The 24,664-nt window shown below is 40.1% G+C and overlaps 1 protein-coding gene across 6 annotated transcripts in view; it reads right to left on the bottom strand.

Moving 5' to 3' along the window:
* Window positions 1-393: 393 nt before the first annotated feature.
* The window catches only part of SUPT3H (SPT3 homolog, SAGA and STAGA complex component), a 261,690-nt gene continuing 237,419 nt past the window's right edge, over window positions 394-24,664 (bottom strand). For all 6 annotated transcript variants that reach the window (XM_050316040.1, XM_050316041.1, XM_050316042.1 and 3 more), the window contains one exon: window positions 394-2,181. In XM_050316040.1, the coding sequence (XP_050171997.1) occupies window positions 2,140-2,181 (42 nt within the window). In that variant the 3' untranslated portion in view covers window positions 394-2,139. The remainder of the gene's footprint in view (window positions 2,182-24,664) is intronic.

The following is a 24,664-nucleotide window of genomic DNA, read 5'->3' as shown; positions in this document are numbered from 1 at the left end:
TTTGCTGGGCAAACACAGATTTTATAAATAATTGCCTGTCAGGCTGTTCAAGATAGACAAACACAGAGCAGACCAACAAAAACATGATCTGTCATATTTCTGAGAGAAATGTATGTTGAGTCTTCATTCTCTGGGACTTTAAGTAGATCAGTAAAAAAATAAGGGCCAGTATTTTTCCTGCTTATGCATATTTTAAAATATAAAATCTGGGAGAGATACAGCTACAGAAGGAATTTTGATTCCAGTACCCAGTGCCTGAAATGGTTTCTTCTGTCTCTATCCCTGCATATCGAAACCAAATACAATAAATGCTGGTGTCCTTTGAAAAAAGTCTGGATGTTTACAGCAAGCGTATAATTTTCCGTGATTAAGGACGCCAACAAAAATAAAGAGTGATGATAAAAAGAAAAGTTTAATCATATATTTCAAGAAGCACAGATGGAGCATTAGAAAACTTCTCCCTCCCCTCGTTTAATACGTGGTGTTGTACACGTTACTTTCAGTCCCTTACACACAGACAATTTCCAGAAAACAGAAGCAAAAAGTAAGCAAAAGAAAAAAGCAGTTTATGAACGTCAGTAACATTCGATGTACAAAGTTCACTTCTACAATATTTTGGGTGCAAAGAGACATTTTTTTCTGTTTATTTAAAAAATACACATATATTTAAAGTTTTTGCGAGCATGTCCAGGAGAGCAGGACAACAGAACCACCTACAAACGACCACAAGAGCGTAGAGCAGGAGTAAAAATTAAGACCTCACACACTAAGCACAAAGGAGGAGGACGGCTGCACTATATAAAACTAATATTTTACTGATCTCCTCTTGATCCCTTGAGTGTTCTGTATTAATTTGAGGTTTAAGTTGGATTCCAAGCCTGGCTGAAGCGGATCTGGGCCCCTGGGTAGCGCAGGGAAACCAGCAGGACGTGCCTGCAGATCCCAGTGATGGGCTTGAAGCACGAGCGCTTTTCTCTGGTCAAGCATCATCGTGGTCAGCTCTATATTTGTACAGTTTTATGGGAAGAAATGAATGTGTTTGTGAGGCCAGGAAAGGCTGGAGGAGCAGGGGACGGGAAGAAGCATAGAGGGAGGGACTGAGATTTAAAAAACAAATCTTAAAAACAAACAACATTACCTAAAATATATATTAAAAAAAAAAAAAAAGCAAAAAGAGCTTGGTTTCTTCTTTAACCAAATCCAACAGTAATGCTGCCTTTGTCAACAACAGGGACAACATCTGCTTCCTGCAGCAAACACTGAGCAAGTACATAACGTTAAGCCTTTGCCTACAAGCACTGAGACAGACACAGTTATTTAAATACTTTAAGATGTATTTTGCCAAATAGGGGCCCAATCCAGTGCCAGAACACTGCAAAGGCCTTCTTAGATTTCAGAGAGTAATGACTCAAGCCTTAGGAGATGCCAACACTGAGAATTTGGGGGTGACCACTTAGCCTATCCTTGGGTCTGCAAAAAGTCAAGTCTCTCACTGGCTAAGTTCAGTTTATCTGAACCTTTTTCTGAATATCTTTGGGTCCAAACTTGCCATTACTGTCATCAAAATCCCCTCACTGGATTAAACTGGGTTATACTGTCTGAACACTTAAATCAATGAAAGAAACAACTAGAAATTAGTGGAAAATAGAAGGAAATAATTTTTATTTTTGTAAAAATCACAAGGAAACCCATGTAACCTTTATATAATCTATATAAACCAACACAATCGAGTCTATCTCTGGCCTCTTCCTGCCCCATCCTGCTTTAAAAAAAACCATCTTTTGGAGAACACACAGACTTCCAAACACTTAAATAAAAATGACACGGCAGTCAGAAAGAGGCTGACAGCAGCAAGTCCCCTGCAAACTCCAGCATTGTCTGAGCTGCATTCTTGTCCACCTACACCCTATCCCAAACATCCTGCCATTAATTAGCTAAATGTTCCAGCTAGTAAACAAGAATAACGACTGAGGGGGCTGGAAAGAGAGACAGAGACAGCCAGCAGATAGTCACAACAAACCAGCCCACTCACTGGTACATGGAGACATTGGAGCTTGTATTTTTTTTCCTTCCATGGAGGGGAAAAGAAAATCACCTTAATATAACACTGTCTTTCCTGTTGCTGCAGCCACATCCACATCAGCAGGCGAGAAAAGTCATCCCATTCCTGCGGTAGGCACTCTGTCAGAGAGAGAGAAAATCTGTAATGAATTATCACATCAGCTTAAACAAGGCAAGGAGGCACAGAGAAAGGCAAGGCTTTCTTCCTGTTTTGTAGGCTATTCTGGCTGCAATCTAATAATGTGCTTAATCTGAACATTTCTGGTGGGGAAGCTATAAGCAACCACTTTGTCTATTAAAAAATCAGTGTGGTTAACAAGTGGTTAGTGACTCTATTTCAGGAGAGCGAGAGATAGGCAAAAAATGTAACATCCTATTTTGCTAATTGCCTGCAAAATAGATGAGACCAAAAATACACCATTCTGCTGAATCTGTTTGTCCTGTATTGGTATGTGTTCTCTACTCACCACGTTCAAGAATAATTTCTAACCTATCTGAATAGTCTACAAATTATTGAATAATTACAGTTTTTAAACTTAATTTATAGTCTGAGTCTGAAGTTATGTAAACAGACACTGGTATAATCCCCACCACTCCAAACCCAAATTAATCTTAAAGACCCTCTGGTCAGTATGAAATAATTTGATATCTCATATATTGTAACTTGGGCTCAAGTGTTTCCAATGGTAAAGAAGCACAGGAGTTAAAGAGCACTGGAGAAAATAATTTTAAAAGATCCTGTGACACTGTCTTCCTAAAATACCTTTCATGCATTTTTAACAGCTCTTTCTGAATCAGTATAGGAAACTATGCCTTTTTATGCCAGGCACACTGGAAACCCTATATTTTGAGGGGATATTCTCAGTTTAAAAATGCCTTTTTTTAAATATTAATGGTATCTTAAAAAAATGAGTTTAAATACTTTTGCTTTATTTGGTTCACCTTCAGCAGTCATCTAGTTTTAAAAATGAAAATATAGTCATCTATTTCATTACATTAGTGCTTTGTCAGATTTATTTTGTACCTCTTCAGCCCAAGCACTTAGGAAGTGCCATATATAACCACCATTTTTAGTGGCTCTACCAATTTCCTAATTAATTTCAGCCAGATCAATTCCTCCTCTCTTAAGCTAGAATTAGAGTAACATTAGGAGTAAAGGATAACCTCAAACAACTTTGGATATAAATAGTATTTATACTGAACGGTAAGGAAATAATTTCAAAACCAGCAAGGATGTATTCAGACAGACATTTTACAGACAGTGAATATGCAAAAGGAAATATGTACAAGATGTTCATTACAGCATCCTCTACATTAACACCACACTCCAGTAGAGAGATCCAGCAGCACATGGCATTAAAATCAAAGAGCAGAACATTAACCCTGGGATATACAGCCAGGCATCAGACATGACAGTATCACCACAAACAAAACAAAATAAATCCAAAGGCTCTATACTCAAACATGAAATGCCCGAAACAGACTAGCCAATAACTTTGAAAGGATCCAATATATTCCCACAACCACAAGCAGCAAGTCCAAGGCAGTTTGGATGTGCAGCTTGCCCAAACCATTATGGCTGGCATTTGGAAGTTGATGCAAAAGTAATGTTTTTAGCTCCTTGACCCTGATATTTTTATAGAGCTTTATAAACCCCAGTGACAACCTTTAGCACATGAGCAAAATATTCAGGACTATTGTGCAGTTTGCTTGAAGTTAAACGATCCCAAGTGCAAAGCTGGATCTACATGAAAGATAAAAGGTTGAATTTTGCGAAAGGAATTTTGGTTGCAAAGCAAAGTTGGGCTTGGCTGGGCTCACCTGGGAAATAATGAAGTTTAACATTTTCCAACACAGGCAGTGTTATACAGGCAGTTGTATCCCTGCAAAGGTCATTCCAGAAGCCAGTGTCAGCAGAGGGAGGAGAACACCTTCGGAGAGTGGGACACACCCACAGGTCTATATTTAGCGATATATTATAACCAGTGTGGCTATAGTTAGGATTGAAAACTATTTCCTACTTCACTCCTCGTTTCACATACTTTAAACCTTCTGAAACATTTGCCCTTGGGCTGAAGTTTCCTCTGCTTTAATCTCTGCCTGAAGTTCACTTTCTTTGGAAAGACCAACAAAATTCCTGAAGCCATTTTGAAGTTCAGCAATAACGAAAACAACACAATTTTCCTTCCCGTGCCAGAGAAAGTGATTCTGATATATGCATGTTTTATTATGGAATTTAGCCATAAATTGAACCATTTTACCCAGAAACCATCTTTGCCTTCAACCTCAGCTTAAAGGCAATTGTTTTTAAAATCAGTATTTCGGAGGAGGGAATTTGATTCATCCCATTCCATAACAAGATAACACTTTGTGCTCATTTTGATACATTACTAGATAATAAAGGTTAACCTCTGAAATGCTTTCAAGCAGAAAAAAACTATTTTACAGTCATCCCATCATTCTGAGTTATACCAGATATCTTTAAGATCTATACAGCTGAATTTGTGATACTGAAAGACAGATCTTTATGTGCCAAGATTTGTGAAGAGGAACAGCAAGATGTTTTTATAAAACTTGCATGGGTATGTGCCCTTGCAAGAGAGTTTGGATGTATGTGGCAGATATTTAATGTGGTTGGAGATAACACAGAGGGTTTGGATGACACTTCTGGGTGCTTTATGCCACTTTGGCAGTATCTAATTTTTTTTTTTTTTAATATGATTATTTGGCTCAGAATTACAGATAGAGGATGATGTAGGCTCTTGATGTGGGATTAAAATAGCTGTACCCATTTTGCTGGATATGTCTTGCTGTAGCCCAATGTCAAGAGGTAACATAAGCCCATGGCCCCTTCTGGAACCTTTTCTGGAAAAGTGTCTACTGCACCCAAATTTTCTGTGTGTTCTCTTAAAATTTGCTGTCTACCAGCCTGTGCTTTGATTTTCCCTGCTGTGGGCTGTCTCTGCCATGGCTGAAGGTCCATCAGCCTCTTACTGTACCTGCCCTGTGCATGGGTGGTCAAAGGACCACCTTTTAGACATGGGGAATTACTAAGCTTGGCACAAATTACACAGTTCACCTTCCCAGAGTGGATTCTCTGCTCTGAAAAGCTGATCTAACCTTATTTGGCCAATCTAACTCTCACAGAAACTTCTTGCTCCTTGCTATCGTATGACAAGATTTTGCCTCCCCTTCTCTGACCTCGTTGAAGGTGAAATGACAGATTGCTGCCATCCAAAACCAGAGGAACCCTGCCTTGAAAATGTTGCTCCTTCAGGTTATCAAAGCAGATTGCATTCTGACATAAGAACCTCTTTGGGAATGCTATTGTTATTTAATAAATGAAGGCAGGGTTTTTTTCAACAATCTGGAAGGAGGTACAATGAAGCAAGAAAAGATGAGCAGTGTTCACTGCTGTCAGTCACCTAAAAGCAAGCTCATGGTTTGCCCTTCGTTTGATGAAAGGAGGGAAAACTAACAACTTAAAAGGCAGTGTTGCACAAGAGGCCTTGGTTAAGGAACTCCTCAAATTTAATGAAAAATCCTCCTGTTTCTGCTCTCTTTTTTTTGGTCCCATTTCTTTCACGTAGCAATAGCCCAAGGCAGTGTTATTATGAAGGACCACAAAGAACCAGTCCATGAAGATGACAGCAAAACTCCTGTCCTCACAGTAGTTCCCATGAAATGAAACATGACCCTTTTGAACATGACCCTATGAACTGAAGAGTTCATAGGACAAGATATACTGTGATTTAGGACTAGAGGGAATGGTTTTCAACTGAGAGAGAGCAGGTTTATATTGGATATTAGGAAGTATTCACTGCAAGGGTGGTGAGGCACTGGCAGGGGTTGCCTGGAGAAGCTGTGGCTGCCCCACCCCTGGAAGTGTTCAAGGCTAGGTTGGACAGGGCTTGGAGCAACCTGGGATAGTGGAAGGTGTCCCTGCCCATGGCCATCTCTAAGGTCTCTTCCAACCCAAATTATTCTGTGAATCAGTGATTTACAGAAACAAGTCCCAGACAAAACTCAAGCTGTGTGAGTATTCCTCAACGAGGTAACAGGTTAGATTAGAAAACCAAGACTTCTGAATGGGAACCTCAGCCAGAAACGATTTCCAGTTAACAATTTACACTAATGCATAATTTCACAGTTGTAGCATGATGGAAAAGAATAATTTTGGCAAGAGAAAGAAACAGGTGTGATTTTTGAGTGGGCTGATGCTTAATTTTTATTTGGGATAAAATTTGGAAAGTCTGGGGTAAAACATCTCCAGCAGGCACTCGAAACACTGCAGTTTAATGGGCCAAATCCTCCATTGGTTTAAGTCTGCAGTTCTGCTTACATTGAAGCACAGTGTCATACTGCAGGTCTGTTGTATCACTTAGAGATGTTAAATCCTGAATTATAGGTCCTATGTAAGCGAGTTACAGAACAGCATTTATAAGTCTTGCTTGCTGTCCTCCTGTCTGTGTGTGGGCAAGTGCTTTAATTGCAGTGCATAAAGTGGAATGGCAGACAGAGACATCCAAATCCAAGACCGAGCCCTGGCTGAACTTCATTAGCACACATAAATGCAAATAGGCACATCTTGTTTGGAACACGCCACGGTCCTTTCCGCCTTTGGTAATTTTACTCTATTCTCTGACATTTGCATAAATGTAAATCGAACCATATGACTTGAGCAGGTTTATGATAGGGGAATCATATGCAAAACTCCTTGCCATTAAATAATTCTCTTCATGCAGCCTTACAGTGGTACTGTGAAAATCAGGGAGGGTTGGATCTCAGACAGTGAGAGCCTTTATTTAAGAACAGTGGAGGGAGCCCTGCCCTCTAAATAAGAGACATTCCTGGATCAGACACTGGCTGGCAGGATGGAAAAAAGGATGTAGCATTAACTTTCATTTCATTCCAAATAACCTGGAACCCATAAACCACCAAGATTCTCTAATTTTAAATCTACTCCTTTTCTCCCTGTGTCTTCTTTCCATTTTATTTGGGGAATGTTAACTTTGAAATTTCATTAGCCTGCCATAATATCAAACAAGTCACCCTGGACAGATTCATTGCTCTCTGTACATAAAAACATCTATATTAAACCCCCTGTGATTAAAAGGTTACTCCTCTAATTTTTCCCAGCCTGCATAGACAAACCACATGCAAAGAAGTGTCATCTTATTTAGAGATTAAAATAATAATTAAAGAGGCAAAGTATAAGCAACATTGTTTAAAAAAGAAAATCCATATGTTTTTTAGAATTAGTTGCTTCTGTTTAGGTTTAAATAATTTTGTGTGGATGTAAACTCTCTTTATGAAAAGTGCATCCATGTTACAAAAGAAATATATTGGATATTTCTCCCTCCAATTTAAAACAATAGCACTGAAGGCTCTAATTCCACAAACCCATCTTTAATCAGTAGCCAAAGCATAGATGTCTGATATTACTCAAAGGATGAGGGAATGTTTCATGTATGTAACATCTAGTTCATGGTCAATAATGAGTAACACATCCCAAATATGTATCTATGGACACCCAGGTTCAATATATTATGAACTTGTACAATGCTTTGGGTGATCTGCCCTGCTATAGCCATGAAATCTCATGGATTCCATTCATGATGAGGCCAGACCGATGTGCTGAAAGCTACAGCATCCATTTATCCACGCAGTGCCAGTCCCTCTGGAAGCACAACCACACTGGTGCTCACTCCAGCACCCGAGAAACCACAGCTCGGTGTAAGAAACACCAGCAACGTCGTTCCTCAGGTCTGCTCCAGGAGTCCTCAGCCTGAGACACCAGGGACAGCAGCAGCTTCCATGCCATGAGTGCCTGCCCTCCAGGAAGGGGGCTGACATCACCACTGCACTTCCTGTAGGCGCCCACCAACATCACATGCTGACAAAAGCGCTTCTCCAGTAAACCACCCATCACCAGCTTGTAACAAAATGCTTTCCATCAAAGTCAGCTCTGGGCTTTGGTCTACCTTTTATCTGCCAAACGGTGTAAAGGTTTTCAATAATCACATAAAACTGGGCTGCTGTGTCCAGGAATAAGATATATCCAGGTTGTATCATCCAAGTCTGTTAAGGAACTTAGTCTAGATCCCAACTATCCAACTTTTTTTATTATTATTCTCTGCCTCTGGGATAAATGACATTCCCAAGGCTGATGGAAATGTAGGATTACTGGAAAACAAGGATCAAATGTATTTCTCAGACACTTCATGCAGTACCACCAGTGGACAGAGAACAAAATGTAGGGTTTGTACTGCTGCCCTCCAGCTCGTTTGGCCAAATTTGCAATGCTGCAGTTAACCAGCAAACGCTGTTCTCAGGGCTGGGCTGGTGTTGTAAGACAGAAAAACAAGGCAAAAGGATCATAGCTTCTGTTGCAGCAAGAAGATCATGGCTTCTGCTGCAGTAAGAACTGGGGTGTGGGAGTGGGGTACCAATGTCTGCCAAGAGAAAAAAAGAAGAAAATTGGTGGGGAGGGAGGGATCATTTTAAGTTTCTCAGAGGGTACTGTAAACAGTGGAGAAAGAAGGAAAAAATGGAACTATAAAACAATACTTGGCAGCCAGCTTTGCAAAACAAACATATTTCCACAAAGTTCTTCCCATCACTGCCACCAGCTTTAATAGGCTTTATTTGTCTGAGAGCAAGAAACCCTTCTTAATTGTCAGAGAAGAGGCGACGCTGCTTTGCACACTGATAGAAATTCCTACTTCTCCATTCACAGTCAGGGAGAGGAATTCCTTCCCCCAGGCTGCAAAACCTGTGGCTGGGCTCCATCACCACCCTTCCATAGACATAGTCAGCTGTTCTGCTGTGGAGAAATCCAGCAAGTTACTACTGCCATGGGTCTAAGGGCCCAAAACTGTCTGTCCAAGACATGCTACTGGCAAAGCTCAGAGCGGGTCTCCATGAAGCGCCAGACCTTGATGGATACAACCTGTTGGACCCCAGCATAACTGGGAAAGCTTAATACCCCACCACAATGGACATGCAGTGGTTCCTGAGGGTCCCTGATCTCCTCATGAGCACTGCAATTAGTTCAAATCGAAGCAGAGGCACTGTTTCAATTTTATCACCTCAAGTCAAACTGGTCAAAACACCTTAAATTGCTAATGGGTGAACTTTTCCTCTTCTGATGTGTCTCAACTCCCTCCTGTAGCTGTACAGCAGCAATAATGTACTCAGGCAACTTTATTATGTCTGAGAATGAAATTAAAACTGGAAGCCGTGAGACTTTAGGCATGGTTGGATATGGAAACCTCTGGTTTATGACTCAGGGCACTGCACAGTCACAGCACTCTCATGTGAAAATATACCAATAACAATAAAAACTCCTTCAACCTGAGGATGATCCAGCATGAAACCTGGATGGCTTCCGGTCTCCAAGGATGACTTCTCTTGCCTTTTTAAGATTTTCTTCTACTATTGTAGAAGCTCAGACTTTTTTTCTGTAGGAAGTGACAGAAGAGGTTAAATTTCCCCTCTGTGTCACTATTGCTCATGAGCTCAGCATAGGAGCTAAAAAGCAAATTTATTTGGAAACAATATGGTGTGCTACAGTCGTCTGAGTACAAGGGCAGGAGCCAGGCTGGGCTCTGCTCCCAGCTCTGACACTTACTTGCTGTGTGGCCTCAGACAAACCACTTAGTGCCTCTGTGCTTCAATTTCCCCTGCCTTTGAAACAGAAATACTATCACTCACTGAAAACTGTTTTTTGAGGAGTGCTTGATTACAGAGCTAATACATGGTGTTTTGAATACACTGTTTACTATGCCATAATTATTATTTTCATTACATTGTATCTTCCATTGTAATGGCTAAAATACCAGATGTACAGAAATGGATGCTGAAATCGGCAGCTATTGCATAGGGGAGAGAGTATTACTTTGAAATTAAATTATTCTGGCAAAACAAGACAGTTCACCTACATTCTTTCCTTAGAACTGCTGAAATTGTAATGAAAAGCAGCATCTAATGACATTTTGCAACATACTTCTCCTCCTCCACCCACTGAAAGCATCCTGTGAACGCTCTCCACAGAGGGCACAGCATCTCTGCTCTCCCCTTCATTGAACGAAGCATTTCACTGGGGAAATGAGAACCCAACCATCATCTCAGGTCTGTAAACAGAGGAATTTTCTCAGGCTCCGAGGCCCTTTGCTGGTGGCAGCACGGGGGTGCAGCCACTTCTGGCCCTGCTCTGCACTGACTGATGTGCTCTGTCTGCAGCGGGGCCAGCGCACCAGAGCGGTGGGAGGTAAGAGGAATTAAGGTAATGCATCAGTGGTTGCCAGTGGAGGAGATGGGAAGAGAGAGGGGAAGGAAAAAAAAAAAGGAAAAAAAAAAAAAAAAAGGCAAAAGAAATATACTATTTCAATCAAAGTCTGAAAGTTGTAGAAGTGGTTTTGGTCTCAATATAGAAAAAATATTTATCCAAGAAACTCCTACTCGGGTGCGAACATCCTACTTCTAGTGGGATTTTGTTTGGCAAAGTGCTGTGAAAGAGTGGAAGCTAATACAGAACATGTCTATAAACAAATATATTTATTTAGTACAGATTGACACATTCACTAGAGTATTTCAGTGATTACACGTGTAAAACTATTTCCTATGGTGGTTTCCTTTTGTGATTCTGCTAATTTATTCAATCCACCCCATTTTCATGCATTGGATGTTATGAGCCATTTCAGCCACCCAGACTGAAATGCGCGTTTGGAGACTCCATGCCTGTTTTTTCATTTCATCATCTACACATAATTATTTGGTGATATTAGGAATTTGAGCTCAAATGGAAGCCAACCAACATTTTAATAGCTTAAAAATCATACAAAATGAAGCCTGCCCTGAGGTTAATGAATAAGAGCCAAATCTTGAGGCTCTCGCTCAGTTTTTACTTCTCCTTATTCAGGCAAAAGTTGAGTCAATTGTAGTTGGACTGATTAAAACCAGAAGAACATATATTTAGACCTTTCTCTCAGGTAAAACTGAATAAATTATCTAGGATTAGACTGCAGAATGGAATCCAATCGATCTTTCACATGTATTTCTTCAACAGGCTGGAGAGAAAATCCAAGTGCTGAGGCAGTTTAACCAGTTAAACCAATATTTTAGCAGCAGAATAAATTATTATACACTACCGGGTTTTATGACATTTATATTAGAAATAGCCCCAAATCAAAATACATTTTGTGATCCCTCCTGAACTTCTGAAAATCAGGATCAAATCCAAACTTAAAAAATGGTCCACTAAGTATGAAAGTCAAATACCCTTATCCTTCAAAACAAAGCTCCATCCTTAATTTGAGCTTTAATCCAGTCATGTATTGATACAGGTACTTGATTTTTGATGATGGGAAGCATTTATAATTTAGGAATCAAAGTTTATTCTTTAATTACACGCAGGATGTCCTATTCATTATGCAAAGATGTCCCTGTAAAAAATATAAAGCAGAGTAGTTGATTCCTTCGAACAGTTAACACTTCACTAGTAATTGGTGATAATCTCAGAAGGATGCTTCTCCTTAAGTCACAATTAATTTAAGTATTGGGCAAAATAATGACACATTTATCCCATTAAAGCCAGGTCTAAGCATGAGGATGTGGAAAAGAAAGGAGAATGAACGACAGATTTCTTCAGTATATGCAAAGCAAGTAAGAGAAGAAAAAAATGGATAACAAGAATGAACTGGTCAACATGTAGATGTGGCACCTGGGGATGTGGTTTAGTGGTGGGCTTGGCAGTGCTGGGCTAACTGCTGGACTCGATGATCTCAGAGGGCTTTCCCAACCTGAATGATTCCATGATTTGTGAAAAATCACAGATCCTGACTGGGTCAGGGTGACAGTGGCCCTGTTCACTGTCTCAATGCTGAAACACGGTGAGCACATGAAGAGCTTGACTTGGGGGTGGCTTCATTTGTAAAGGAGTAAGTGGGGACATGTGAAGAGGGCAGGGCTCCTCCTGACCACCACTTGCTGCAGGGACTAGTCCTGCTGCCCCAGGTCTATCCCCAGCAGCCTCTACCTGCACAACAGACAAACTCCTTCATGTTAGACAGGGTCTGACAAGCACCAACTGTTCTAGTGGCACATTGGCCAGAGTGAAAAGTCTGCTCAAAGCCTCACAGGTTCCTGCATCAGACAGCCTGTGGAGAAAAGAGCCCTTTTTGCACTTTCAAAGAGCTGCTGGTAAGTTATGAGATGAAAGAATGCACCAAGAAACTTGGGATCCCAAGGAAGGCCAGACTTTGTGTTACATTAGACTTTTTAGATACATTACATCCATATTCATATACTGGAAAAGCTGGTTCACAAGGTGAGATGGACTTCTAGTCTCTCTACTGGGCAGCTCAAGTTACCTGTAATCTTTCTAAATGTCTTTCTGTCCATCTATTCCTTACTTTCCCAACATTATGGCCAAATGGGTCATCCAAGAGACACTGGCTGGTTGCTGAGAATAGCCCAATTCCAAAATGTAATTCCTAGAACTGACTAAAAATTCCTTTTGGTAGTTTCTGATTGATTGGTTGCGGGGCATGTGTGTGAGAAAATAATATTTATTTTGCAAAGAAATTGAAATAACTCATCAGACTCTGAACTTTCAAGCCATACTCCCCCTCCATAAACCCACTTTCACATGTCACTTGCTATGGCACATGTTACTTAAATGGAACTTACTTTGAAATGCAAGGACAGACCAATGCCATTTACAACATCTCAGTGGTCTGACCCATTACATCAGACTCCCTCTTCTCCTTCATCACATCTCATCTTTTTCTTTTTGTATCCAGTTAAACAGCAGACACACATTTATATGCACATCTCTAAAAGTGATACTTGTCTGAAAACAAACTGGCCAGGCCATGAGATTCTTCTGGCTGACTGCCATTGTTCAGTCACTGAATACGGGTTTAGGAACAGGGAGATGGATTACCCGCTTGTAACCCCACCATGGGCTTTTCATATCATAGCCCATATTTTTTTAATAACATCGAGGAATATTTAAATCCTGTATGGAAGTTTTTTTCATAGGCACTTCTTTGATGTTAGAAGATTTTGATTTGTGTGCATGCTGACACCAGAACATCTCGATTACTGCATGTTCATTTACCAGAGGGTGAGGGGTCGATCCTGTTTGGATGCACAATTATTACATCAATAGATAACGCGGGCTAATTATGGTGACATCCGGTGGCTGGAAATGCAAAAACAGTAAATAACTTCTGTAAATGAAGAGTTAGTTGGGTCTCATTAAATGTTATTGTTACTAAAACAATAGAAGAATTATATTTAAAAAAGAAGAAAGGTGGTAGGGGGTAACTGAGCCCCAAACCTAGAACACATTGCAGTTCCTGGACTTAAGGCTAACAGGACCCAGTGGATCCGGGCTTCAGCAAAGAGAGAGCAGTTGTCTCCATCACGTTATTTATTGTAACGGTGTAACTCCCTTTTCCTTTGTTTCTCCTCTTCCCCCCAGCAGAATGGCTGTTGGTAAGATGGGAATGTGAAATCCAGGTTTTTGTCTCTCCAGTAGCTCTGAATTTCCTGGCTTTTGTGGACTGAAATCAGACCCTTAACGTTGCTTGTGTGCATTTTGTTTTGGGTAATTGACATTAATTTTTAGGTTGCATCACTGACATCAGTCAGTGCTGCTCTCAGAGGACCAGAGTTAAGGGGCCACAATAAAAGGGCATGATATTGTTCCTTTTGTTTTATTTTTGGAGCACTTTGACTACTCTATACTTTTCCAGTAGATGCTGCATTCTTTTTGGGTGAGACAGTTTAAAACATTACTGCCTGTCTCATTTAAAAGAATACTTTGGTATTACAGTAAATGCCTGGCTCCAGAGGCCAAGACAGTCAACCCTGGTAAAAAATTCAAGCTGATACCTTTTGTCTACATAACACTTTGAAGAATCTATGAAATGGCAACACATTTCTTTAGAGAGAGCTATGCTGCCCGTTACAGATGTTTTCCATATGGTATGTGAAAGGTTGGTCCCTTCCCCCTTCCACTCATCAGTGTTCTCACATCGTAGCAGGCATCTACAAAGGCTGTAAATGATACTGCACAGAAGTCTCCATCAGCACGTCCTGCCCACGAAGAACCTGATTTTCATTGTCAGGGCAGGAATACACACCACTGCAGCCCATTAATGGGGAGGGTTTTGACTCTTCAGCTTCCCGTTTTACCAGTGTATGGCACAAATACCCTGGGGTAGGTGGGCAAGAGAAGCGAGAATAGGATTCAGATGCTAAAATGATGAAATGGAAAAGATAGATTAAACCAGTAGAGATTATGGCAGATCATCATGCTGCATCAGCTGGTGGGTTCAGCACCTTCTCCCTCCAATCCTCCCAGGTTGGAAAGATAATTTTTTCTAGCACAAGGCTGTGATTTTTAGGGAGGAAGAATCTGAGGCACCTCAGCAGGGCTTATTTTTTAGACACTGGGACATATACACACAGATACATTCACAGGTACATCTTGGTAACAGCCTTTGGGTGGAGAATTCATCTGTTGCCCTGTATTTTGTCAGGTTCCTATCAATAGATAATAACAGCCATAATTAAAATGGACTTAGAAGCACAGCTGGACTTCTAAGAGAGCAGAGCTGTGTTTCCAAATGTTCAGCATCTGTAAGGGAATCTTCAGAAGATCTTAGAGCTCTAAAACTCCACTTTGTCATGCTTAGAGTCTGGTTCCAAACAGTTCACCCTATCTGTACTCAAGATATTTTCTCCTTTCATAAATTCCAGTATTTTTTTGGATGCCAGACCTATTCTAACACTCAAGTCTTGAGTACTTGAATACAGGTGTGACCTTCTAAGAGTTTCCTTCTATCACTCCTTTCCCAAAACACACAATCATCTTCTCGCAAAAACAGTAAATTTCAAAATAAAAAAGAACCCAAACATACATGGAGTTTGTAATAAATAAAAAAAATTCCTTTTTGCCTGTTTTCCTGTGCTTTTGGTATTAGATAAGGCATGGAACTGTCTGTGTTAATCTGTATTTAATTTAATTGGTCTGTTTTTTCCTCATGCCAGCCAATATTAGCAGTATATATTCATACCAGTTGGTAAATTTTACCATTAGTTATTATATCTTATTGCATAATAGTAACTTCTAAGATTTCTACAAAATATATCCTAATGTTGAGATTTGGAAAGCCAGCCACTGATCTTAGCTATTGCACTCACGGTCATTTCACCAGGAGCTATGTGGCTAAAATGTCATGTAGACTCAGAAATAAACCTTAAACAATACCTACTTAAACTTTTCTTCTTTGCTTTTTCATTATTACTTCCCTCTCAGCTTTCTAAAATGTGCACCACCATTGACTCGTTTCTTAGAAAATAACCCTATAACCCAAAACATTTTCATTTTCTTCTCTCAACATATTTTCCTGATCACCTTTTTCTGCTCCTCATAACAGCATTTTTTTCCCCTAATTCTTTATTATCAACTCTATTATATATAATTTATTTAAATCTTTCCTTCTATTTATCTGTCTTTGCCCTTCAGTTCAGCTTATCCACCCCTTGCTTCCCAGCCCACACTCCATTCTTTACACAAGCCATCATTTTTACTCACTTTTGCCCACTTTTTGTCTCTGCTGTTTTCTTTCCAATCTTACTTCTGCAGGTTCTTGTCTCTTACTGACATCATCTCCTCTGCAAAGAAGCAAAGGGCTTCTGTGTCTTGATATAATTCCAACCAAAATTTATTTGTCCTCTCCCACCCAGCTTTGGGCACTATAACTACATTTCCAGTTGTTGTAGAAACTGTAGGAAACTGTATTTACTGGTTATGACAGTTGTAGGACAGAAGAAGAGTTTTGAAATACCATAGTGGGCACTGGCCACGCAAGAGAGAAGTTCAGTCTTTGTGAATTGGAGCAGGAGAACCATAAACACCAATCTGGAGTAGCCAGAAGTTGGCACACAGGGCACAACAGAGCCCTCAACACCTTGAGAGAGCTTTAGTACTTCCCACAAACTTAAGTCCCATCTTGGATATTAAATAGAAATGAAGTATTTCGTTTTCTCTACGTGGTTTTTTTTGGGGGGTTTGTCTGTAATTACTCAGTTTGTTTAAGGAAAAGAAAGGAAGAGGGAGAGGCTAAAAAATAGGCCCCTCACCACCTTCGTGTCAAAGAGAAGCTGGTGCTGTGTCCGTTGAAATTGCTCAAAACCACTTCACCTTTGTGGGACCATTCCTCTTGTGAAAGGCTGGGACTTCTGTCCCAGAAATGGTGGCCCCAAGAATCACTGTGCTCCAAGACTGGATGAGCTCACAAGCCATCATTACTAGCAAACTTCTATTTATCCTTGATAACTTGGTGTCGTTTCACTGCTGTGTATCTCCTCCCTTTGTCTTTAGCTGGGCAAGACTCAACTGAAAATGTATGACTGAGTCTCCCAGAGCTCTTAGGAAATGAAGAGATACTGTGCAGCAGAGTTGCTTTGGGGTGATATTTATTCCTCAAGGGGTGCTGCTGATGAGCTGAATCATTGATCCTGGCTCTATGTAGGGTGATCAAATTCATTCTCAAGGAAACCACCTTTTTTTGGATGTGTTCCATTTAGTATTTCTAACAGGTGTTACAGACATCAAAACAGGGGACAACAAAACATAAATAAATAAATAGACACAATAAAACATCTTGGTCCTGATCTGGAAGAGAATAAAGCAAAGACAGCTGCTGATTCAGCTTTGGCTTTTGAAATGAGTGGCCAGGTTGCCAAATTGGGTGGCACTTTTGTCTTGTGGGCAAATTTTATCAGGCAGAGTCAACCAAATACTTATTCACAGGCCACTTGCCCAGTCTGAAATGGGAACAATTTTCAGTCTTTGACAGATTGGACTTGAACAGGCACCAGAAGTGAAAGCATCTATTGTCCGTTATCCATCCCAGCCCCAAGACTTCCAATTTCTTGGTTACCATGTAGCCTGTTCAGAAAAGGTTTGTCAAGCAACAGCCTCTCTAAACAAATTATATTGAAATTCCTTATACTATACCACATACTCAAATTCCTGTTCCAAAAAGAGCCACATAATAAGTTTCTAACAAGGATACTGGTTATTAAAGCACTCTAGATTTTCTAGGTCAAAGAGGTGAAAGGCAAAGTCAAAATAATTGAAACAAAATATTCTATAAATCATGGGTGTTTACTTACAAATACCCCCCCTCCAAAAAAACCCCAAGAAGAGATACGAAGAGCCCTGCTGCTCCACTAACCAAAATTCAGCCAACTATTTTGAATTACTATCTTCTTGACGAAAGTAAAATTTAAGGTGCCATAATTGGCTTTTGGTAATACCCAAACAGTTCAAAACCATACAGAGCTTAGCAGAAACTGGATCCTTCTTGCTTTTCTCACTTCTTCCTCCAAAATGTAAGGCAGATATGGCAAAGAAATCCACTGGTAATGCATGCTGGTTGTTTTTTAGCCAACAGTAGATACCTTTTTTCACATATGCTATTGCTGAGGTAACCCAGGGATCTAAATGGAGAAGTGAAAAAGTTCTGAATGCATTTTGCAAAGAGGAAATTTTTTAGAACTGCCAACGGTATCTCCTACTTCCTAGAAACATTAAGATCTGAGTTTTCTGAAAAGAACCTCATATAATTTCAGTATATTTTGAGACATGCTTTTACACAGTGCTGCATCTTTATATCAGTACACAGGAAGAGAAAAAAATATTTTTGCTGCAGTTTTCCTCTTTAGGAGGCACCCCTTACTTAACTACTTCTCAACTGTATTCATACTCTTACTTACTGTGAAGACTAGAGCAGTTTACCAATTTTTTTCAAGGAATACGCTTTGTCAAGAATACAGTTAGAAATATGTCCCATTTCTTAGTTTTCCAAGTTTTTTTATCTGTAATGATGATTTTTCAGTGGTTGAGTGAAACTTCAATCCTGGAATCCCAGAGTGGTTTGGGTTGAAAGGGACCTTAAAGATCACATATATCCAACCCCCTTGCCATGGTCAGAGACACCTTCCACTAGAGCAGGTTGCCCGTTGATTTTTAAAGAAAAAAAAAAAAAGAAAAAATGAAGAGTCCGACTGAGGACCTAAAAGGGGTACAGAGGAGCTGCAATCTGCCTTCTAATATGGGGTGTGGACCAGCCCAGTCCAAGTGGAACAGTGAAGTGAGCAGGAAGTGGCTCAGTGGATGCTCCCGTACCATCAAGACTTGGAGCAGTCTCTGTTGGTGGGCTCCATGCACCCCCAGATGTAATCCTGCCCACACCCCACACTTCCTGTCAAAAAAAAAAAAAAAAAAAAAAAAAGAAAACAGTTGGGGATGGCTGTGGTACCACTTGCCTTCCTTCTGGTTGAATCCAGAGGAGGAAGGGATCAGGATAAATTATAGGCCCCTGTACAAGCTCTGTGTGTTTGTGATCAGGCCATCTGGAAGCAGATAACGGCTCTAATAATGGAGGCGTTACTACAGAAGATCTGCCGCCTCTATTAAAACCAGCCATGCTGTGTGCTGGCTCACGATCCATGTTTGCTCTAATTTCCTCCCTGACATTTCATTCCTAAAGCTGTCAATAACCCGTTAACCTTCCTGGCACTGGAGCTCTGAAACAAAGTCCTATTTCAGCTCTGATTTTGAATCTCAGCTGTGATAAGCAATACCAAGGGGTAAGTTTACAATACACAGTTTGGCCCAATCTAAATCATACTAAAGGTGGTGGAGATTATTTTTTTGCTTATACACATCATAAAGGAGGATACAACAACATGAAATCCTAAAATTAACTTCTTAATTTGATGGCAGAATTTGATGGCAAATGTTCTTTACTGGTAACTGATAGCTCGATCCTGCAGATTTCAAAGGCCAAAAGTGTCCCGTAACAAGGGGAATTGCTCACATTCAGTTCATACAGTTTAAAGTCAGGAGGGAAAATTAGATCATCTAGTCTGACCTCGTGCATACCACAGACCACAGAATTTCAGCCAGTTGCCCTTAATTTGGGCCAGTAACCAGTTTAACAAAAGCACATTTTCCAGAAATTCATTTGAGCTCCGCTTGGAGTCATCAAGAACTAGACAATGCAGAACTTCACTCAGTACTTTGTTCCACTGTTAATTGCCTTGTGCCTCATTTTTATGTTGAATTTCTCTGGTATTACTTTACTACATAAATACAAGTTACAAGGACACCAATTACAACTGTCTCCACAATAACTGTGCCATTAATGTGAAAACAATATGTCCAAGTGGGATGTTAAGAAGCCTTTTGGCCACATGCACAGAAATATTTAAGTACCAGCTGATCCAGATAATTGGATTTACTGAGATGTCTGAGTTCAGGTACGAAAAGATACATCAATAGAAGTGTTTTAGTTTGGATTGGGGTGGGGTTTGAAACAAATCTCCCACTTATCCACACTTACTGCACATCAGTTTGCACCATGGCAAGATTTCATAGAACACTAACTGGTCTCTTTTTGGATAAAACCAAATCAAAAGATGCACTGCAACCACTAACAGGCGTTCAAACGGGGCCAGACTTGGCCTGGTGCTGGCAAGAAAGCAAACCCCTCTGAAACACTCATCGTGCGCAGGTCGGGTCAGCACCAAATACTTGCCTTCTACACATCTGCTCCTATTTGAACTGCTTGCAAAAGCACAGAATCATTGAATCATAGCATAGTTTGGATTGGAAGGGACCTTAAAGATCATCTGTTTCCAACCCGTCTGCCATGGGCAGGGACACCTTCCACTAGTCACAGCCTAATTCCCAAAATTCCTACAGCAGTCTTAGCCTAGTTCCCCCCAGCTTTAAGGAACCTTGTGCCAACAGCAGAGAAAAGAAAATCAAGATTTGGCAAATAATTTCAGAACAACAGAGGAAGGAGTTAATTATAGGAGGAATAATAGGAGGAATTAATTTAGTTGAACAATAGCTGGGTATGAATCCCTAATCTGAGGAACAATGGCAGTGATCAGAAGGTACTACAGCCAAGAGAGTTCCCTTTTTAGAGTGGTATCCTTATGTTTGGGAAATAACTAATATTGTGGACTAATTCACCTGGCTCATCCTGAAAAGATTAATTCAGAAACAAAAGGGTTCTAGACAAGGGGAGACACTGATACAGAAAAAGGGCAACAAATCTGACTTAATAAACAACAGAATTCACAATTCAGAAATGGCTATTGCACAAATTCTAGAGACAATCTGGATAGTTGATTTAACCTTTTGTTTCCAGTCAGTGACCTTCAATATACAGCCAAGGGCAAGAGGAATAGGAATGTATCTTCAGAATTTGCAACCATTTACCCAGCCCCGAGGTACAGGCCAATTAAGCATTTTATGCTGAAGGAGACTTAAAATGAGACATGTAATTCCACAAAAGGCCACTTAAGGAAGTTGTGTTTTTTGTGGCTGCCAGACCAGTAGTGCCATTCTCAGCAATAAGTGTTTCTGTGTGGGGTAGAAATTACCAAGAAATGACCAAAAAGCAGCAAGAAGATGGTAAGATCCATGGTCATTTCAGAATATCTTTTATTTTTGTTGAGGAAACTTCCTAAACTTGACTAAAAAGGTCAATGCATGAGTGATTATGGCAAATCAAGATTTATTATGGAGCTCTTTAGGGAAGTGATTGGGACAGCAAAGTCTTAGTTCACCATGGTTTTCAAATCAAAATTCCTGTAAATGTTCCTTTTCAGGAGTTCAAAAGCAGAAGAGGTATCAGATTGGTCAGTAGGACCTCTTCTATATCACAGTTTCTAAGTATCTCATCTTTTCAGAACATATAACTTTTACAGAGGGAAAAAACAACCCCCAGAAATTTCAACTTGCATTTTCAGAACATCAAAACTTTCCTTAAGTTTTTTTTTTAAAAACCAAAAATCCTTTCTTTGCTTCTAATATTTGTAGCCTTCTAAATTATTTATTTATTGGTTGATTTTGGGGATTTCTCCTTTCAGGGATGAAGAAATAAAGTACTGAAAAATTCCAAAAACAATAAAAGCATTTGTTTCAGCCAGGGCCAAGTACCAACAAAAAACACACAAGAGCTTTGCTCTCAGCCTCCCAGCAAAGGTCTGTCAAGCCCTAAGACTGAAATTTCACTGCAGAAAAGCACAAACAGAGTTCATGCCGATTTAATCAAGGACTTTTTTTGGATCTCCAAGACAGGAAGTAGGTGCTAATTTAAAATGAGATTTTAGGTATTGGATTGTTTGTGAAGGCAAAGAATATATACAACAACTTTTCAAAATATAAACTTGGCCTTTGAATTCCAGATACAGATGAAAGAAAAAAGAAATTCCCAACAAAAGGGGCAATCTGAAAAGGAAAAACAAGGTGATTTTGAAATCCTTGTAAGGTTCCGAGAAATCTCTTTGGTCTTTGACTCTCTGGCTGCTGATGCTGGATATATGCAAACAGTAATCAGTTCCAGGCCTGCAGTAGCAGTGCTCACTCATAATAGAATAAAATTATAGCTTACATAGGAGCTCAGAACTGAGCGAAATCTCTGACTATTTGGCAAAGGAAAGTATCAGGAAAGCAGAGGGGTGGAGAGGGAAAGGTTGCAAGGCATAAGAAAAGAAAATTATACTGTTCAGACTAATTACACAAAATAGAAGAGGGGCAGAAGGACAGCAAGAGCAGAAGGATTACAAGGAAAGCTCAAGAATAAATGGATATGGCACAAGTCAAAGAACTTGACAAAGGGTACATTCAAGGAACCTGGTGTACAGATCATTAGCCGTGGAGAAATGTCCTTGCCACCGCACTTCGTTTTCCCCAGCACATCAACACATTCTCTGATGGAGTGGCACACATAATGACAGTCTCCAAAATGAAATTCAATATACTTTGGTTCCCACTGGAAACCTCACCTTCTTACCCAGCTCCTGCCAATGTTGGCCATTCCCATTGCCCTGGAAGGATGCCATCCATATGTGATCATCTCCTGCATTACAGCTTTCTTTGTCGATGCTGGAAATGAAACCTCAGGCATGATAATATCAACAGTTAACACACACCAGCACATCCATGCCAGCTCAAACCAGTTACATTTTTCTGACTCTGTGGTGGTTTTGAGTTTTCCTTCTCTCTTTCCCCCTCCTCTGATCAAGGACACACATGGATACCCAAAAGCAGCAAAGTCTTTCTACCAAAATTACTCTCCTTTAGTAATGAGACCGCAAAAGGCTGAAACACAGAACACTGTCTGCCACCACCCTGTTCTGGCTGATTGTCTTTTAATAGCTACAATAACGCTGTGCAAAGGAACAATATTCCACATCCTCAACTCACTAGTGAAGGGACTGGAGCACAAGTCTGCTAAGGAAGTTGGGGGGGCTCAGCCTGGAGAAAAGGAGTCTTGGGGGGGACCTTACTGCTCTCTACAACTGCCTGAAAGGAGATTGTAGCCAGGTGGAGGTCAGTCTCTTCTCCCAGGTAACAAGTGACAGAATAAGAGGAAATGGCCTCAAGTTGCACCAGGGGAGGTTTAAATTAGACATTAGGAAAACATTCTTTACAGAAAGGGTTGTTAAGCTCTGGAAGAGGCTGCCCAGGACTGTGGTGGAATCACCATCCCCAGAAGGATGTAAAAGATGTGTGGATGTGGCACTTGGGGACATGGTTCAGTGGTGGATTGGCAGTGCTGAGTTAATGGCCAGAACTGATGATCTTAGTGATTTTTTCCAACCTTAACGATTCTATGACTCTCCCAGGCAGTGCATGGACAATCCCAAAGGAAAGTGTGCCTTAGCTGAATCTGCTACTTTATGGGTAAAACAGCAAGTTCAGTCCCCTTTTATCATACCTTTCTATTTCTGAAAGGCTGCCCAAACAGCTCCACGTTGAGTTGAAGCAAAGTTACTGATGTCAAGAAGCCAAGATCTTTTGCCATGCCTTGCTGAATGGGGAAGGAAGAAAACTGTGCCCAGCTGTCCTTTGCTTCTCCAGGCTAGCTTGGAGCCAAAGAAGCAGGAAGAGGAGCAAGATGAATAAGTGAAAAGGGATAATGTTTATCTTTTAACAAAATCACAATGTTCTGCTCCTGGCTCTAGCAGCCAAGACTCACTGTTGCATCTTTAAGACAGATAGTCTCTTCTCTGAGGGACGACAGGCTAATTACAGCCCTCCTGCCAGAGGGAACTCACACATGCAAACCATTATGTAAAATATAATTTTTTTTCTTTAAGAATACTCAAGATCATTAGACATGGTTTTTTCAATGCTAGAAAATCAAGCCAAAAATGAAAATAAACAGTTTCAAGTATTTGCAACATAATTCCCTCATGCATTTATGGAAATATAGTAAAAAGCGCCTTAAAAATGTGGTTTGACATTTCATGCTGCTCTGTTTTTCCAGTTCTCAACATTTGCCCTCTTGTCCTGTATCATTTCAGTTCCACTGCACTTTGGGAGGGATGATGATGGCAGTCTTTGTCATTTCTACAGTGCTTTTCAGCCTTGTTTCAACTGATGGGTGACAGAAAAGATCACAAGGACTTGGTGTAAATGACAGAAATGCTTTATAAATCCTATTCTGCATAAACCAAATGTAAAGTCACTGTATGCAAACATGATAGCACTGTTCACCAAGATAATTACACATGCAGCATTGCTTCCCTGACAGTGTGCTTTGATAAATTAAGGTTAAGATTAATTTAAGTAGATCTTCAATTAAGATCTACTTAATTTAACATGGAAATATCACCCTTTTCTCTAAGCTCCCCTTCCTCCAGAAAAAGGTTTATTTTATACACTACCATGTTCAAGAGCAATCCTCATTTTAAGACAAATATGGAAAAAATTCACTAAGTTTGGCTTTGATGATGATGATGTGAAGTGGCTTCATCTCTGTTTTACGCTGGGAGAAATGAAGTCCTGCCTATATAAATAAATGGTATTTTAAAGGTTTTGTCTAATTTATAAAGCACAGGACTATTGACAAACCAAACACCATGGTCTAATGGATTAACCAAGCATCTGCATGCCACAAATTCCTCAGTTTTAATCCAGACTCTCTTGGTGCTCACCTTTTTGTCCATAAAATTGAGATAATATTTATCCTCTACTTCATGAGGGTGTTGTGAGAGTGAGTAAATGTTTGGACAGCTCTTCAAAAGGTCAAGTCCTAACGAGGCACCTGTATTTTATTGAAGTAAACTGTTTCCTCAGATTCCCATGATATGATCACAGCACCTTCTCCAGAGCTTCTCAGATCTCCTCAGAATAACCATCCACATTCATAACCATCCATAAATCACAGAATGGTTTGGGTTGGAAGGGACTTTAAAGATCATCTAGTTCCAATCACCCTGCCATGGGCAGGGACAAAGTTAGGCACTGATTCAGGACTTCAGAGTGATTTCATCCACAAGCTCATGCATATAAATTATCCCACCACCACAGGAATACTTCAGAAAAACTATGTGCTAAGAAACTTTTAATTCATTATTGAAGCAGAAGTGTGCCACGTCCCAAGGTGTTGGTAATGCCAGTTAATTTAAAAATTGTCATTTAATATCTGAATTGCACAAAAATATAGTGTGGAAAAATAATTTATATTAAATAAAATGTTCTAAAACCCAC

This window comes from Myiozetetes cayanensis, unplaced genomic scaffold, assembly GCF_022539395.1.
Source record: "Myiozetetes cayanensis isolate MyiCay16 unplaced genomic scaffold, myiCay2020 scf2-11, whole genome shotgun sequence".
In the NCBI taxonomy this organism is placed as follows: Eukaryota; Metazoa; Chordata; class Aves; order Passeriformes; family Tyrannidae; genus Myiozetetes; species Myiozetetes cayanensis.
Note: the sequence above shows the minus strand (reverse complement) of the source record. Positions and strands in the feature narration are given on the sequence as shown.